We start from the raw sequence: 16,983 nt of genomic DNA on the forward strand, positions 1-16,983 counted from the left end.
GGTAAATAGTTATCTCAATCTTGCTTCGAAGATGGTTGTAGCAGATGATTTTGGACAGAGTCAGGCGCAGGAGGGTAAATCACAGAATAAATGGTTAACTCGGCAATACAGCGGTACGCAGCAATGCGTAAAATTCTCCAGTGCGGTAAAACTGGGGAAAACGGCGCACTGGGGAAAAAAAGGCACATGAGTGAATATCCCGGCGATACACAAAAAGTATCTGATCCCCTGCTGATTTTGTACGTTTGCCCACTGACAAAGAAATGATCAGTCTGTAATTTTAATGGTAGGTTTATTTGAACAAACAAAAAATCCAGAAAAACGCATAAATGTTATAAATTGATTTGCATTTTAATGAGGGAAATAAGTATTTGACCCCCTGTCAATCAGAAAGATTTCTGGCTCCCAGGTGTCTTTTACACAGGTAACGAGCTGAGATTAGGAGCACACTCTTAAAGGGAGTGCTCCTAATCTCAGTTTGTTACCTGTATAAAAGACACCTGTCCACAGAAGCAATCAATCAATCAGATTCCAAACTCTCCACCATGGCCAAGACCAAAGAGCTCTCCAAGGATGTCAGGGACAAGATTGTAGACCTACACAAGGCTGGAATGGGCTACAAGACCATCGCCAAGCAGCTTGGTGAGAAGGTGACAACAGTTGGTGCGATTATTCGCAAATGGAAGAAGCACAAAATAACTGTCAATCTCCCTCGGCCTGGGGCTCCATGCAAGATCTCACCTCGTGGAGTTGCAATGATCATCAGCCCAGAATCAGCCCAGAACTACACAGGAGGATAGTGTCAATGATCTCAAGGCAGCTGGGACCATAGTCACCAAGAAAACAATTGGAGGAGGTGGAAACATTATGCTTTGGGGGTGTTTTTCTGCTAAGGGGACAGGACAACTTCACCGCATCAAAGGGACGATGGACGGGGCCATGTAACGTCAAATCTTGGGTGAGAACCTCCTTCCCTCAGCCAGGGCATTGAAAATGGGTCGTGGACGGGTATTCCAGCATGACAATGACCCAAAACACACGGCCAAGGCAACAAAGGAGTGGCTCAAGAAGAAGCACATTAAGGTCCTGGAGTGGCCTAGCCAGTCTCCAGACCTTAATCCCATAGAAAATCTGTGGAGGGAGCTGAAGGTTCGAGTTGCCAAACGTCAGGCTCTAAACTTTAAAGACTTGGAGAAGATCTGCAAAGAGGAGTGGGACAAAATCCCTCCTGAGATGTGTGCAAACCTGGTGGCCAACTACAAGAAACGTCTGACCTCTGTGATTGCCAACAAAGGTTTTTCCACCAAGTACTAAGTCATGTTTTGCAGAGGGGTCAAATACTTATTTCCCTCACTAAAATGCAAATCAATATAACTTTTTTGACATGCATTTTTCTGGATTTTTTTGTTGTTATTCTGTCTCTCACTGTTCAAATAAACCTACCATTAAAATTATAGACTGATTATGTCTTTGTCAGTGGGCAAACGTACAAAATCAGCAGGGGATCAAATACTTTTTTACCTCACTGTAGCTCCACCAAGCTAATGTAACCTCCACAATAAACAATCACACACAAAGACAAGGGGGGCAGAGGGAATACTTATACAGGTACTTATGAGGGGATATGAACCAGGTGTGTTTAATAAACAAGACTTAACAATTACTTGACAAATGGAATGATGAGATGAGGAGCGGCAGTGGATAGAAGGCCGGTGACGACGAACGCCGAAGCCTGCCCAAACAAGGAGAGGAGGCAGCTTCGGAGGAAGTCGTGACAATGGTAGTAAACAATGGCATGTTTCATTGCGAAATAAGATTATTAATTGAATGAAATGTATTTGAATCAACGTAGCCTATTTTAATCATGATGGTCATAGGGATGATGGAAAATGGAACACAGCCTGAAGTGAAAAAAATACATAGCACTCCAATGACATGTAATGTAGGCCAGCACTTCATTTTTATATAAACCTTCAGAAAATACAGCTAATTTATGAAATAATTTTTAGCACTGGTGCTCCCTGTGAAACCTAAATCTCGAGTATCGGACAAAATTTAGGAACATCAGAAAAATGTGTGGATATGGTGCTAAACTTGAAGAACTTGTGGTTCTCACTGTGAAGTGAAATGATACAATGTCTGATCTCTCTTTCCTTCCATTTGACCTGTAGGTGTGCGGGGTACACCAGAGAGAATGGCATTCGTTTTTCCCATAGCTTTTTCTTTAAGGGGTCAAATTCTCTGCTTTTCATGTAGAGGTCTCTGCTCATGTCGGCGTTGATGTATATCCGAAGGCCCTCATACATCAAAGGTCTAACTCCTAACTTTTTGGCTTGGATGGCCAGTCTTAGAACTTTATCTTGGCCCTATAGTTAAGGAACCTTGCGATGATGCCCCTCGGTTTGCTGCTCCTGTCCCCTCTACAGCCGCCTGTTCAAAGTGCTTGTTCGATTGTGGGAGCCCGTGTGAAGTTCTCCTGGCCAAGTAGTTGTGGTATTACCTTTTCCAGGTAAAACCACAACTAGTAGTAGTAGTTGCCAACATACATTTTCACTTATTTTTTGACCATTCAGGAACATTCACTGTCTTCACTGCAGTGTAGATTTGGCCTTGTGTTTTAGGTTATTGTTGAAAGTTGAATTCCTCTCCCAGTGTCTGGTGGAAAGCAGACTGATCCAGGTTTTTCTCTAGGATTTTGCCTGTGGTTAGCTCCATTCTGTTTCTTTTTATCCTGAAAAACTCTCTAGTCCTTGCCTATGAAAAGCATATCCATAACATGATGCATCCACCAACATGCTTGAAAATATGGAGAGTAGTACTCAGTGATGTGTTTTGTTGGATTTGGTCCAAACATAACACTTTGTATTCAAAACAAAAAGTGAATTCCTTTGGTACATTGTTTTGCAGTATTACTTGTTTAGTGCCTTGTTGCAAACAGGATAAATGTTTTGGAATATTTTTATTCTGTACAGGCTTCCTTCTTTTCACTCTGTAATTTAGGTTAGTATTGTGGAGCAACTACAATGTTGTTGATCCATTCTGAGTTTTCTCCCATCACAGCCATTAAACTCTGTTACTGTTTTTAAAATAACCATTGGGCTCATGGTGAAATCCCTGAGCGGTTTCCTTCCTCTGCTGGCAACTCAGTTAGGAAGGACGCCTGTATCTTGGTAGTGACTGGGTGTATTGATAAACCATCTAAAGCCTAATTAATAACTTTACCATGCTCAAAGGGATCTTTGCGAGCCATTGGAAAAGCCCCCTTGTCTTTGTGGTTGTATCTGTGATTGAAATACACTACTCGACTGAGGGACCTTACAGATAATTGTATGTGTGGGGTATATAGATAGGGTAGTCATTTAAAAGTAATTTTAATCCCTATAATTGCACCAGGGCTTGACTTGGACTGAAATAGTTTCTGGTACTTGATAGCATTGCTTAATTTCGATAAAAAAAGTATCACCAAAGTGCTTGCTAATAGGTGTAACAACCATTATTCATCCGGATGAGACAGGGTTTATCCCCGGCAGGTTCTCTTTTTCTAATGTGCGCAGGCTGCTTAACATTATATATGCAAATCATGGGAAAGACTCCTGGGCGGCTATTATATCGCTAGATGCTCAAAAAGCGTTTTACCAAATAGAATGGTCATACATGTTCGAAGCACTCACTAGATTTGGATTTGGCGACTCATTTATCACCTGGGTGAAAATGCTCTATGCCTGCCCAACATCCTCTATTCTGACCAACAGCGACAAATCCAGTCCTTTGAACTACATAGATCTGTCCAGCAGGGTTGCCCACTCAGTCCTCTGCGCTTCGCTGTCACCCTTGAATCCCTGGCGATACAAATAAGGGATCATCCTAATATCCAAGGTCTTAAAGTAGGAAACATAGAAAGCCGCATTTCGTTATATGCAGACAATGTGCTTTTATACCTCTCAGACCCAGTAGCCTCTGTCCCTAACCTACTAGACTTAATCAATTCATTTGGCAAACTATCTGGCTATTCAATAAATTGGGGAAAAAGTGATCTCATGTTTATCTCAGATAATATTACAGCAAGTGAGCTAGAGAGGATACCATTTAAAGTGGTGCATGACCACTTAACTTACCTGGGACAAAAAATACCTAGAAATCTAAAGCTCATCTTCAAGCTTAACTACAGTGAGCTGATTGTAAAGCTAAAACAAAACATAGAGAGCTGGAGAATATTGCCTCTTTCTATGATGGGGTGCATTAATGCCATAAAAATAGTTTCTCTTCCCAGGTTCCTTTATCTTTGCCAGAATCTTCCAATTTTTCTTACCTCTTCATTTTTTAAGACTGGACTTGACAATCTTGTAATTTGTCTGGGGTTACAAAAACCATCATATTTGTAAAGCCCATTTGCAACAGCCCAAGGTAATTGGCGGCTTAGGCCTATCCATCTTTAAGCATTACTACTGGGCTGCAAATGCCAGGGCGTTAACGTACTGGCAAGATAAAATAGCCAGATAGTTTGCATTGCCCCCCCAAACAAACTGTCAAGCAACAACTTTGTTTTGAGAAATTCTTTAAGAATTTTAAACCAGATTAAGCATGTTTATAAGGTACCTGATACCTCTGTATACACCCCGATATGCTTTAATCATTTTTTTGTTCCATCTCGGTCTGATAAGGTGTTTGTTGAATGGAGGGAGAAGGGACTGGCCACAATTGAAGACTTATACATAGATAAGCAATTAGCATCATTCATCCAAATAAATAATAAATTCAAACTCTCCCATTAAAATGTCTCAGTTATTTACAAGTCAGACACTAACTATATCAAAGGGAAAATTCAAAATGTTTACACCCTCCCTGTACAACATTCGTTTTATGATTTGCTACAGCGCCCCCTCCCAACTCAGAACACCTCATCTCACAGTTTGTCTCCTTTTTCTCCAACTACACAGAGGCCTCTACTAGTCATCTCAAGGAAACCTGGGGTAAAGAGTTAAATATTGAGATCTCAGATGATCTATGGGAAGAAGCCCTGTCTAGAATTCACTCCTGTTCCATCAATGCCAGATATCAATTGATACAATACAGTCATGCATAGACTTCATTACTCCAAAACCAAATTACATATAATTTACACCCAGGTCTCCCCCACTGTGTGAAAAAAGTAAAGCCTCAGAGGGTTCATTAACTCATATTTTTTGGCTCTGCCCCCTACTTAATACTTTTTGGAGGAAAATCTTTGATTGGTATTCAAAGGTATATGAGAAGGCCATTGAACTTGACGTAGAACTTGCTCTCTTTGGCTGCTCAGAGTCTGTTCTAAGATCGTCCTATGAGGAACAACAGGCTCTGATGTTTGGAATGGTGGCTGCAAAAACAATTAAACTCACAGAATGGAAGTCACCCCTTGCTTCCGTAGATGGCTAGCAGAAATGATTAACACCATTAACTTGGAAAATATTAGTTTTTTTCAGGACAAACTCCTCCAGCAGATTTCTCAAGATTTGGGGTCCGTTTCTGGACCGTCTGGACAGAGACTGACTGTGAACACTGACTAGGAACTCTTATTGTTGTTGTAACTGTCATTGTAGCTCTATTCTTGTCCCATGTCTTGCTTAAGCAATAATTAATTTCATATGTCTGGCAGCTGTGTTTTTTGGTTATTTTTGTGTGCTTTTGTTTTGTACTAAATTGCTAAAGAAAATCCTTTAAAATAACAGCTCCACAATATTTTTGCGCTAATATTCTATAAGAGGAACAGTAGCTCAAGCAGTCAAAAATGTGAGGTGCTGGTACTCCGCTCTGTTGAGCTCCTTCCCAAGTCAAGCACTGTATTGCAGTTGTTAAGCAAATTAGGACTCCTGAACTTATTTTGGCTTGCCATTACAAATACATTATTATGATTTATTTTTATTAATTTTTACAAATGTATACAATTTTCTTTTCACTTTGACATTTGAGGTATTTTGTGTAGAACAGTTACAAAGAAAATGACAATTATATCCTACTTTGTAATGCAACAAAATGTGAAAAAATCTAAGGGAGGTAAATACACTGTATGCGATGGTCTGCTGTGCAAATACAGTCATGCCAAGCATTATACGATGGAATTGGGAAAATAATGGACCTGTAAAAAAACAATGAAAGCGCCACAATACCATGTGATGTATAGGCTATATTTCATTTAGGCCTACTACTTGAATTGTGACCACAAACTAAGTGTGATGAGGTGGTGTTGAAGGAGTCAGGCGCAGGAGGGTATATCACAGAATAACAGGCTTTAATCCGCAAAATACAGGTTTACGCAGAAATGCGTCAAACACACTCCAGGGCACAAAACAGGCGCACTGGAAAATACAAGGCACACAGGAAATACTCCTGTCGAAACAAAATACACGAGCTCCACCGAGCTTCACTAACCTCCACAATAAACAATCACTCACACAGACAAGGAAGCAGAGGGAACACTTATACAATGACTAATGAGGGAACAAGGACCAGGTGTGTGTGATTGAAGACAAGAAAAATGGAGTGATGATAAATGGATCGGCAGTAGCTAGTAAGCCGGTGATGCTGAACGCCGAAACCTGCCCGAACAAGGAGGGGAGGCAGCCTCTGCGGAAGTCGTGACACTAAGTTGGGAGGAAAAGGTGAGATCCGAACACAATGCAGACACAATGCAGCCAGAGTGCATGCGTTTTAATACCAGGTATAATTGCAATAAATGCAAGGTCTGTGTTCGGAATGTAATCCTATCACGGCTGTTCGGATAGGGATAATGCAAGGTGTAAATGGGGTCTGAGAGAGTGCTGGGATTTTGGTTAGACAAGGTGTTCTCTGAAAAGATGGGTTGTCGGCCTGCTCATCTGTAGATATGACCTCAGCACCGTACAGTCCGGGCACTTCTCTATATTCCCTATAACGTCCACAACCCTCTCCACCCCTTCTTGGCTCAGCACAGTTGAGGCGTTCGCCTCGAATTTCCCAACTAAATCCTCCTGACTCAATGGCTTCCTCCAGTGGCCGTAGAAGGTATTACACCTGGCTGTGGCACTCTCCCCATGCTCCATCTCAACTGTCACCTCGCAGTACATCTTGTCGAAGCTGGGGTGGTTGTCTTGGGGGTTCTCGACTCTGACCTTGGCCAGGAGCTCCCTCAAGGCTGGCCTATCTATCTGGGGCCTGCTGAAGGAGTTCACGGACACCTGGTTGTCCAGCAGGGCCGAGCAGGCATTGAACTGGAATGAATGCCTGGCCTGGTGCTCCATGGCTGGGAAGGGGCAGTCGATGTACCTGGAAGGAGGCACTCTGAGCACCACCTTCTGGACCTGAGAGAGGTCAGGTTCGCCAGAGGCTCCAAGCTTGGCCCGGGCCGCCAAGGCGGCATCCACCACCCAGTGCATTCCCAGGTGGGCTGGGAAGCGCTTGATGGCCACATCCTGCTCCTCCAAAACCCATCGAAACCCACCACCACAACCACCATCAGTCCCGGGGAGCTCCGAGGGACTATAGTCTGAGTAGAAGACCCCGAAGCCGGACTCGAGATCCAGGATGGCCTGACTTCCCTCCAGCCCCAGCAGGGCGAGCTTGGCGGCCTCCAGGCCTCTGCGGGCGGCATTGCCAATGTGGAGGGGTTTTGTCTGGGTAGCTGCATTGGCCATGGGGGCCCCAGCGGAGGAGGCGGCGATAGCCAGGGAGTGGACACACTGGGCTGGGGAGAGGGCTAGGAGCTTAGCTGAGGCTGCTGCACTGCCCATTACTCCCACTACAGCAGGAGGGTGGAACCTGAGAGAGAGAAATAAAACGTTTATGATTGGGAGAAGATTGGGATTAGAAGCTCACCAGAAATGTGGTATTTTAGATTTGAGTGCAATAGCTAATGTGTGTAAAATACCTGTACAATGCATGTACTGTACTCTAGTCACAAATATGATTTGAACAAGCACTTGTGACTACAGATATACAGTAATTATATTGGCAGTACAAAAGAAAACAAACTGCCAACATAATTAGTACAAACAATAAAAACAAAATGCATGCATGCAAATTTACTGGCAGTATCATTTATACCTTCTAGGTATATTGTGGGCCTCCTTGGAGAACCTCATGAGTCGCCCCTGCACCTCGATGCCTGCGTTGAAGGCCAGCAGTAGGTCCAGGCCGGAGGGCTGGGTGGGCAGAGTCTCTGCCAGGGCCAGGAGGGCAGGGAGCACTGCCCCAGAGGGGTGGGTTGCAGGGTGCCACGTATCATCAAAGTCCATAGAGTGCACCTGTGGCAAGGTGAAAGGGCAACATTATATAATGGGTGCATTCAGAGAGGTGAAACGTAAGAAGATAGAAATGGAATGAATAGAGCTGATACAATTACCTATTCTACATGACAGACAAGCATATCTGATACTAAATGCATTTCTGTCTGAATGTTCTGTGGCATTGCGCCCTCCTGAACAGGCCCCAGATTTAAGTGAACAAAATGTTCAAATTTGTCCATACAAAATGTGTTACTACGGTTTGCTCTATTGAACACAACCCAGTTCAGGGTTGGGGAGATACTGATTACATGTAATCAGTCACATGTAATCTGATTACAAAAAAATTACGGTAATCAGTTACGTAACCAGCAACAACAAAAATGTAATCGTACATGTGAATGTAATCCGATTACAGATACTTTTGAGAAACTAGATTAATATTTCTTGGATTACTTTTAAATTCAGATAGGATGTTTGCGAGAAAATACATTATGACACATTTCTGTTTTCTCAATGACGTTTAATTCAGCCTTTAAAAAGGCGCAAGTTTAAGTTTGTTCCACCTGAGCTGGTGTGACCACAAATCAGAGACCACTATGATGACACACTAAGTGTTTGACTGATCGTCTTTGTCTTCTTCTAATGCCTCTTAAGGGGAAAGTAATCCAAAGTAACTGAAAGTAATCAGATTACATTGCTGAGTTTGGGTAATCCAAAAGTTACATTACTGATTATAATTTTGGACAGGTTCTGTAAACGGATTACATTTATGTCACGCCCTGACTCAGAGGACGCTTATATGTTGAGTCAGGGTGTGTATATTCCTTGTTGTGAATCGCATCTCTGCATGTCTGGCAGACATATCAGTATGGATGACGGTTCACCACCTCAGGCTGAACCTTGGCAAGACGGAGCTGCTCTTCCTCCCGGGGAAGGACTGCCTGTTCCATGATCTCTCCATCACGGTTGACAACTCCGTTGTGTCCTCCTCCCAGAGTGCGAAGAGCCTTGGCGTGACCCTGGACAACACCCTGTCGTTCTCCGCTAACATCAAGGCGGTGACCCGATCCTGTAGGTTCATGCTCTACAACATTCGGAGAGTACGACCCTGCCTTACACAGGAAGCGGCACAGGTCCTAATCCAGGCACTTGTCATCTCCCGTCTGGATTACTGCAACTCGCTGTTGGCTGGGCTCCCTGCCTGTGCCATTAAACCCCTACAACTCATCCAGAATGCCGCAGCCCGTCTGGTGTTCAACCTTCCCAAGTTCTCTCACGTCACCCCCCTCCTCCACACACTCCACTGGCTTCCAGTTGAAGCTTGCATTTGTTACAAGACCATGGTGCTTGCCTATGGAGCTGTGAGGGGAACGGCACCTCCGTACCTTCAGGCTCTGATCAGTCCCTACACCCAAACGAGGGCATTGTGTTCATCCACCTCTGGCCTGCTGGCTCCCCTTCCTCTGCGGAAGCATAGTTCCCGCTCAGCCCAGTAAAAACTGTTCGCTGCTCTGGCACCCCAATGGTGGAACAAGCTCCCTCACGACGCCAGGACAGCGGAGTCATTCACCACCTTCCGGAGACATTTGAAACCCCACCTCTTTAAGGAATACCTGGGATAGGATAAAGTAATCCTTCTACCCCTCCCTTACCCCAACCCACCCCCCCCCAAAAAATAAATAAATAAATAAATAAATAAATAAATAACACATTGTAAAGTGGTTATCCCACTGGCTATAAGGTGAATGCACCAATTTGTAAGTCGCTCTGGATAAGAGCGTCTGCTAAATGATGTAAATGTAATGTAATGTAAATGTGTTTGTCCATGTTGTATATTCTAGTATGTCTAGATCTATGTTGGCCGGTGTGGTTCCCAATCACAGGCAGCTGTCGCTCGTTGTCTCTGATTGGGGACCATACTTAGGCAGCCTATTGGCACTAGTTAGTTGTGGGATCTTGTTCCGTGAAAGGTATGTTGTTTGTGTCTACCTTGGACTTCACATTTCGTTTAGTTTGTTGTTTTGTCGTTGTGTTTATTCGGTTCAAATAAACATGTATGCATATCACGCTGCGCCTTGGTCTGACCCGTCTATGAACGAACGTGACAGAAGATCCCATCAAACGAGGACCAAGCAGCGTGTCCAGGAGCAGACAGCCTGGACATTGGGGGCTAAAAGGGTGGTTGGCGGAGCCTAGTGTTAGAACAGAGCCAACTCCCCGTATTCACATGAGGAGGCGTGTGACTGGGCAGGCTCCGTGTTATGCGGAGCTACGTACTATATCGCCAGTGCGCGTGCACAGCCCTGTACGTCTTTTGCTAGCACCAAGCACGTGCCGTGCGAAGATGGACATCCAGCCAGGACGGGGTGTGCCGGCTCAACGCTCCTGGTCTCCAGTACGCCTCCTCGGTCCCGCATATCCTGCGCCAGTTCTACGAGCTGTATCGCCAGTACGCGTGCACAGCCCAGTGCGTCCTGTGCCAGCGCCCCGCACGTGTAGTGCGAAAGTGGGCAGCCAGCCAGGACGGGTTGTGCCAGCTCTCCGCTCCAGACCTCCAGTCCGCCTTCGCAGTCCGGTCCGGCCCGTTCCAGCTCCTCGCACCAAGCCAGTGGTGCGCGTCGCCAGCCCGGCCCGGCCCGTTCCTGCTCCTTGCACCAAGCCAGTGGTGCGCGTCGCCAGCCCGGCCCGGCCTGTTCCTTACCTCGCACCAAGCCAGTGGTGCGCGTCGCCAGTCCGGTCCGGCCTGTTCCTGCCCCTCGCACCAAGCCAGTGGTGCGCGTCGCCAGCCCGGCCCGGCCTGTTCCTGCCCCTCGCACCTAGCCAGTGGTGCGCGTCGCAGGCCCGGCCCGGCCTGTTCCTGCCTCTCGCACCAAGCCAGTGGTGCGCGTCGCCAGCCCGGCCCGGCCTGTTCCTGCTCCTTGCACCAAGCCAGTGGTGCGCGTCGCCAGCCCGGCCCGGCCTGTTCCTGCTCCTCGCACCAAGCCAGTGGTGCGCGTCACCAGCCCTGCCCGGCCTGTTCCTGCTTCTCGCACCAAGCCAGTGGTGCGTGTCGCCAGTCCGGCCCGGCCTGTTCCTGCTCCTCGCACTAAGACAGTGGTGGATGTTCCTAGTCCGGTTCGGCCCGTGCCTGCTCCTCGCACCAGACCAGTGGTGAGTGTGTCCAGTCCGGCACGGCCCGTGCCCGTTCCACCGGTGCCTGGTCCGGCACCAGTCAGCAGCTCCAGTCCGGAGCCAGAGCAGTCCGCCCCACCAGTGCCTGATCCAGCTCCGGTCAGCTGCTCCAGTCCGGAGCCAGAGCAGTCCGCTCCACCGGTGCCTGATCTAGCTCCGGTCAGCTGCTCCACTCCGGAGCCAGAGCAGTCCACTCCACCGGGGTCCAGTCCAGCTCCGGTCAGCGGCTCCACTCCGGAGCCAGAGCAGTCCGCTCCACCGGTGCCTGATCCAGCTCCGGTCAGCGTCTCCATTCCGGAGCCAGAGCAGTCCGCTCCACCGGGGTCCAGTCCAGATCCGGTCAGCGGCTCCAGTCCGGAGCCTGAGCAGTCCGCTCCACCGGTGTCCGGTCCAGCTCCGGTCAGCGGCTCCAGTCCAGACCCAGACGTCAGCCCCTCTCCAGGTTCGGGGTCTCCCACACCAGGGTCCAGACAGGGCTTGGAGTATAGTGGGAGGAAGGAGAGGGGAAGCAACGGCCTGAGGTCTAGACCAGACCAGGGGCACAACAGGGAGGCGAAGAGTGAGAGGTCGTCACGCCCTGAGCCGGATCCGCCTCCGAGGCGGAATGCCCACCCGGCCCCTACCCTGTGATGTTTATGTTGTGCGGTCGGAGTCCGCACCTTTGGGGGGGGTACTGTCACGCCCTGACTCAGGGGACGCTTATATGTTGAGTCAGGGTGTGTATATTCTATGTTGTGTAGTTCTATGTTTTCTATCTAGTATGGGTATTTCTATGTTGGCCGGTGTGGTTCTCAATCAGAGGCAGCTGTCGCTCGTTGTCTCTGATTTGGGACCATACTTAGGCAGCCTATTGGCACTATTGAGTTGTGGGATCAATAAGGACAAAGGGAGGGGATTTGAATAGGATTATAATGTGATTAAGAGGAACATTGAAAGATAAATCACTTGATAAGTAAATGGGGGTGTACGGTATGTAAGATGTCTTACCGCTATGCCATTGACGAAGGCAGCATACTGGGGTGGCAGTGTCATCCCTGATCCTCCCCACACACTGCTCCTCTCCACTGATTTGTACAACTAGGATCATACAACATCAACAGCATCAGAAACTCTAAGGGTGGACTGACTAGTAACCTGCCTCTAGTCAACCATATACAGCTGAAGTCGGAAATTTACAAACACCTTAGCCAAATACATTTAAACTCAGTTTTTCACAATTTCTGACATTTAATCCTAGTAAAAATTCCCTGTCTTAGATCAGTTAGGATCACCACTTCATTTTAAGAATGTGAAATGTCAGAATAATAGTAGAGAGAATTATTTATTTCAGCTTTTTCTTTCTTTCATCACATTCCCAGTGAGTCAGAAGTTTACATACACTCAATTATTATTTGGTAGCATTGCCTTTAAATTGTTTAACTTGGGTCAAACGTTTCGGGTAGCCTTCCACAAGCTTCCCACAATAAGTTGGGTGAATTTTGGCCCATTCCTCCTGACAGAGCTGGTGTAACTGAGTCAGTTTTGTAGGCCTCCTTGCTCGCATACGCTTTTTCAGTTCTGCCCACACATTTTCTATAGGATTGAGGTCAGGGCTTTGTGATGGCCACTCCAATACCTTGACTTTGTTGTCCTTAAGCCATTTTGCCACAACTTTGGAAGTTTGCTTGGGGTCATTGTCCATTTGGAAGACCCATTTGCGACCAAGCTTTAACTTCCTGACTAATGTCTTGAGATGTTGCTTCAATATATCCACATAATTTTCCTTCCTCATGATGCCATCTATTTTGTGAAGTGCACCAGTCCCTCCTGCAGCAAAGCACCCCCACAGCATGATGCTGCCACCCCCGTGCTTCACAGTTGGGATGGTGTTCTTTGGCTTGCAAGCTCCCTCTTTTTCCTCCAAACATAACGATGGTCATTATGGCCAAACAGTTCTAATTTTGTTTCATCAGACCAGAGGACATTTCTCCAAAAAGTACGATCTTTGTCCCCATGTGCAGTTGCAAACCATAGTCTGGCTTTTTTATGGCGGTTTTGGAGCAGTGGCTTCTTCCTTGCTGAGCGGCCTTTCAGGTTATGTCGATATAGGACTTGTTTTACTGTGGATATAGATAGTTTTGTACCTGTTTCCTCCAGCATCTTCACAAGGTCCTATGCTGTTGCTCTGGGATTGATTTGCCCTTTTCAAAGTAAAGTTCATCTCTAGGAGACAGAACGTGTCTCCTTCCTGAGCTGTATGATGGCTGCGTGGTCCCAGGGAGTTTATACTTACGTACTATTGTTTGTACAGATGAACATGGTACCTTCAGGCTTTTGGAAATTGCTCCCAAGGATGAACCAGACTTGTGGAGGTCTTGGCTGATTTATTTTGATTTTCCCATGATGTCAAGCAAAGAGGCACTGAGTTTAAAGGTAGGCCTTGAAATACATCCACAGGTACACCTCCAATTGACTCAAATTATGTCAATTAGCCTATCAGAAGCTTCTAAAGCCATGACATCATTTTCTGGAATTTTCAAAGCTGTTTAAAGGCACAGTCAACTTAGTGTATGTAAACCTCTGTCCCACTGGAATTGTGATACAGTGAATTTTAAGTTAAATAATCTGTCTGTAAACAATTGTTGGAAAAATGACTTGTGTCATGCACAAAGTAGATGTCCTAACCGACTTGGCAAAACTATAGTTTGTTAACAATACATTTGTGGAGTCGTTGAACAACGAGTTTTAATGACTCCAACCTAAGTGTATGTAAACTTCCGACTTCAACTGAACGTCCCCATTTTATGTTTCATTTTTTAAAATCTAAATATCACAATTGTGCTAAAAAAATATCCTACATTATCATTGTTATACTCAGGATATCGTATTTCAACAAGAAATGTTGAAAAATAACTGGAGGTGCAATGCTCCATGGCATATATGGCATTCATGGTATACAGTGCCCCTTGGCGTTTTTCCTATTTTGTTGCATTACAACCTGTAATTTAAATGGATTTTTATTTGGATTTCATGTAATGGACATACACAAAATAGTCAAAATTGGTGAATGACACAAGTATTGGTCTTCACAAAGTTTGCTGCTTCAGTGTTTTTAGATATTTTTAGTCAGATGTTACTATGGTATACTGAAGTATAATTACAAGCATTCCATAAGTGTCAAAGGCTTTTATTGACAATTACATTAAGTTTATGCAAAGAGTCAATATTTGCAGTGTTGATCCTTCTTTTTCAAGACCTCTGCAATCCGCCCTGGCATGCTGTCAATTAACTTCTAGGCCACATCCTGACTGAAGGCAGCCCATTCTTGCATAATCAATGCTTGGAGTTTGTCAGAATTTGTGGGGTTTTGTTTGTCCACCCGCCTCTTGAGGATCGACCACAAGTTCTCAATGGGATTAAGGTCTGGGGAGTTTCCTGGCCATGGACCCAAAATGTTGATATTTTGTTCCCCGAGCCACTTAGTTATCACTTTTGCCTTATGGCAAGGTGCTCCATCATGCTGGAAAAGGCATTGGTCGTCACCAAACTGTTCTTGGATGGTTGGGAGAAGTTGTTCTCGGAGGAATTATTCATAGCTGTGTTCTTGGGCAAAATTGTGAATGAGCCCACTCCCTTGGCTGAGAAGCAACCCCACACATAAATGGTCTCATAATGCTTTACTGTTGGCATGACACAGGACTGATGGTAGCGCTCACCTTGTCTTTTCCGGACAAGGTGTTTTCCGGATGCCCCAAACAATCAGAAAGGGGATTCATCAGAGATAATGACTTTACCCCAGTCCTCAGCAGTCCAATCTCTGTACTTTTTGCAGAATATCAGTCCCTGATGTTTTTCCTGGAGATAAGTGGCTTCTTTGCTGCCCTTCTTGACACCAGGCCATCCTCCAAAAGTATTCGCCTCACTGTGCGTGCAAATGCAGTCACACCTGCCTGCTGCCATTCACGCTCAAGTTTTCTGTTTTCTTTCTTATTTCTTGTTTGTTTCACCCCAAAGACAATGTGCATCTTCAAAGTGGTAGGCATGTTGGGTAAATCAAATGATACAAACCCCCCAAAAATCAATTTTAATTCCAGGTTGTAAGGCAACAAATTAGGAAAAATGCCAATGGGGGTGAATACTTTCACAAGCCACTGTATAGCATATGGCATACATAACTATAAACATGCAAACAATAGAAAATAAAAAGTATATACAATCAGAAACACACTTTAAATAGTACTGTAAAAATATGACCATACTGTACAGTATATGCTGAGATTGATATCAAAGATTAAAGGCACGTGCCCATCCGGCAAGTTGGTTGCCCGGACATTTTAAATAGCTTTTTACACCCAGAAATGCCACAAGCAGAGCCATGTACACTGCTGCTTGCCTGTTTCCTTTCTGTTGTGAAGTACAGTACTGTAGTTTACTTATACAGTAGTATAGTTTACCTGGCTGTACTGGAGAGCCTTGCTGAAGACAGCTGTACTGGTCCCCAAGAGCCCCACTCCCAATGTGTCCAGCATCATCCTCTTACTCCTGTGGACCACAGTATCTGTCAGGTGAGCTGCGTTGAGGCTGGAGATGGCCGCGCCAAAACTCTCTGTGACACTCTGGAAGAGACAGAGGAGTTCACATTGTATTGCTACCCCGACATCAGTCAATTCCAACTTAAATCAATGGGGATAGCATGGAGCCCTTATAGTAGTAGTAGTTATTCTCACTGTAGGCAAAGAACCCAAGAGAAGTCACATCAATTTTGCCTAACTACTAGCATGAGATCCACTTTGCAAATAAGCCTTTGTCTTGCAGAATCTTGTGCCAAACAAAGTACACTGAAAGAAAAGTTGTTAGTGTAACACTGACATGATGGGATACCTTGCGTAGCATTGTGCTGCCTCTACTGTCCCTTGTCGCCTTTTGGCTGTGTACATGACAAGGGATCCCTTTTATACCATAAGGGAAGGCCTTTCTCAATGCTGGTTTACAAACTTTCCAGAATGGCGGAACCAAGGCATGCTTACTGAGGAGTGGGAACTTTCATGACTAAACCAAAAATAGTTTAACTTCCAGTTTCTTTTTTTGATTGCTAGTACCACATTGCATTCCCTATACAGTATAGTCTTGTCCTAATGTGTTGGATGGTCTATTTTCAGACGTTTTCGGAAGATGGGGAGGGTCTCTGATGGTTGTCATCGGGGAGCTTGTTCCACCTTTGGGGTACCAGGACAGAGAAGAGCTTTGACTGGGATGTGCGGAAGTTGGCCCCTCCATCATAGGGGTGGAAGTGCCAAGCAACTAGATGTGGCAGAGCGTAATGCTCAGGCCTGGGTGTAGTGACTGAACCAGAGGATTTGAAGACAAGGATTAGGCTATCCATGCAGAAAAGAATACTAATGCATTATTGTTTAATAATATAGTATTCTAGGAAAGCTTTAATCAATTTTATTCCAGCCATTTCACATGACTACTACTAGGGTCATGAGGAAAAGACCAGAGTTCACAATGATTCTAATAAACAGACTTGAGGAACTCAAGCATGCGACTGCGTTTCGCAATGTCAGTTTTTTTGAGACACCACACACTGGAAATT

The 16,983-nt window shown here is 45.4% G+C and overlaps 1 protein-coding gene across 1 annotated transcript; it reads right to left on the reverse strand.

The window, feature by feature from the left end:
• Window positions 1-6,587: 6,587 nt before the first annotated feature.
• Window positions 6,588-16,280, reverse strand: acod1 (aconitate decarboxylase 1; the record flags this gene model as incomplete). Its single annotated transcript, XM_084161784.1, has 5 exons — window positions 6,588-7,770; window positions 8,056-8,255; window positions 12,396-12,485; window positions 15,842-16,003; window positions 16,257-16,280. The coding sequence occupies 5 exons, from the start codon at window positions 16,278-16,280 to the stop codon at window positions 6,807-6,809; spliced, it is 1,440 nt and encodes a 479-aa protein (XP_084017910.1). The 3' UTR covers window positions 6,588-6,806.
• Between the last annotated feature and the right edge of the window lie 703 nt (window positions 16,281-16,983).

The sequence above is a fragment of the Coregonus lavaretus genome, assembly GCF_964263955.1.
Source record: "Coregonus lavaretus genome assembly, chromosome: 5".
In the NCBI taxonomy this organism is placed as follows: Eukaryota; Metazoa; Chordata; class Actinopteri; order Salmoniformes; family Salmonidae; genus Coregonus; species Coregonus lavaretus.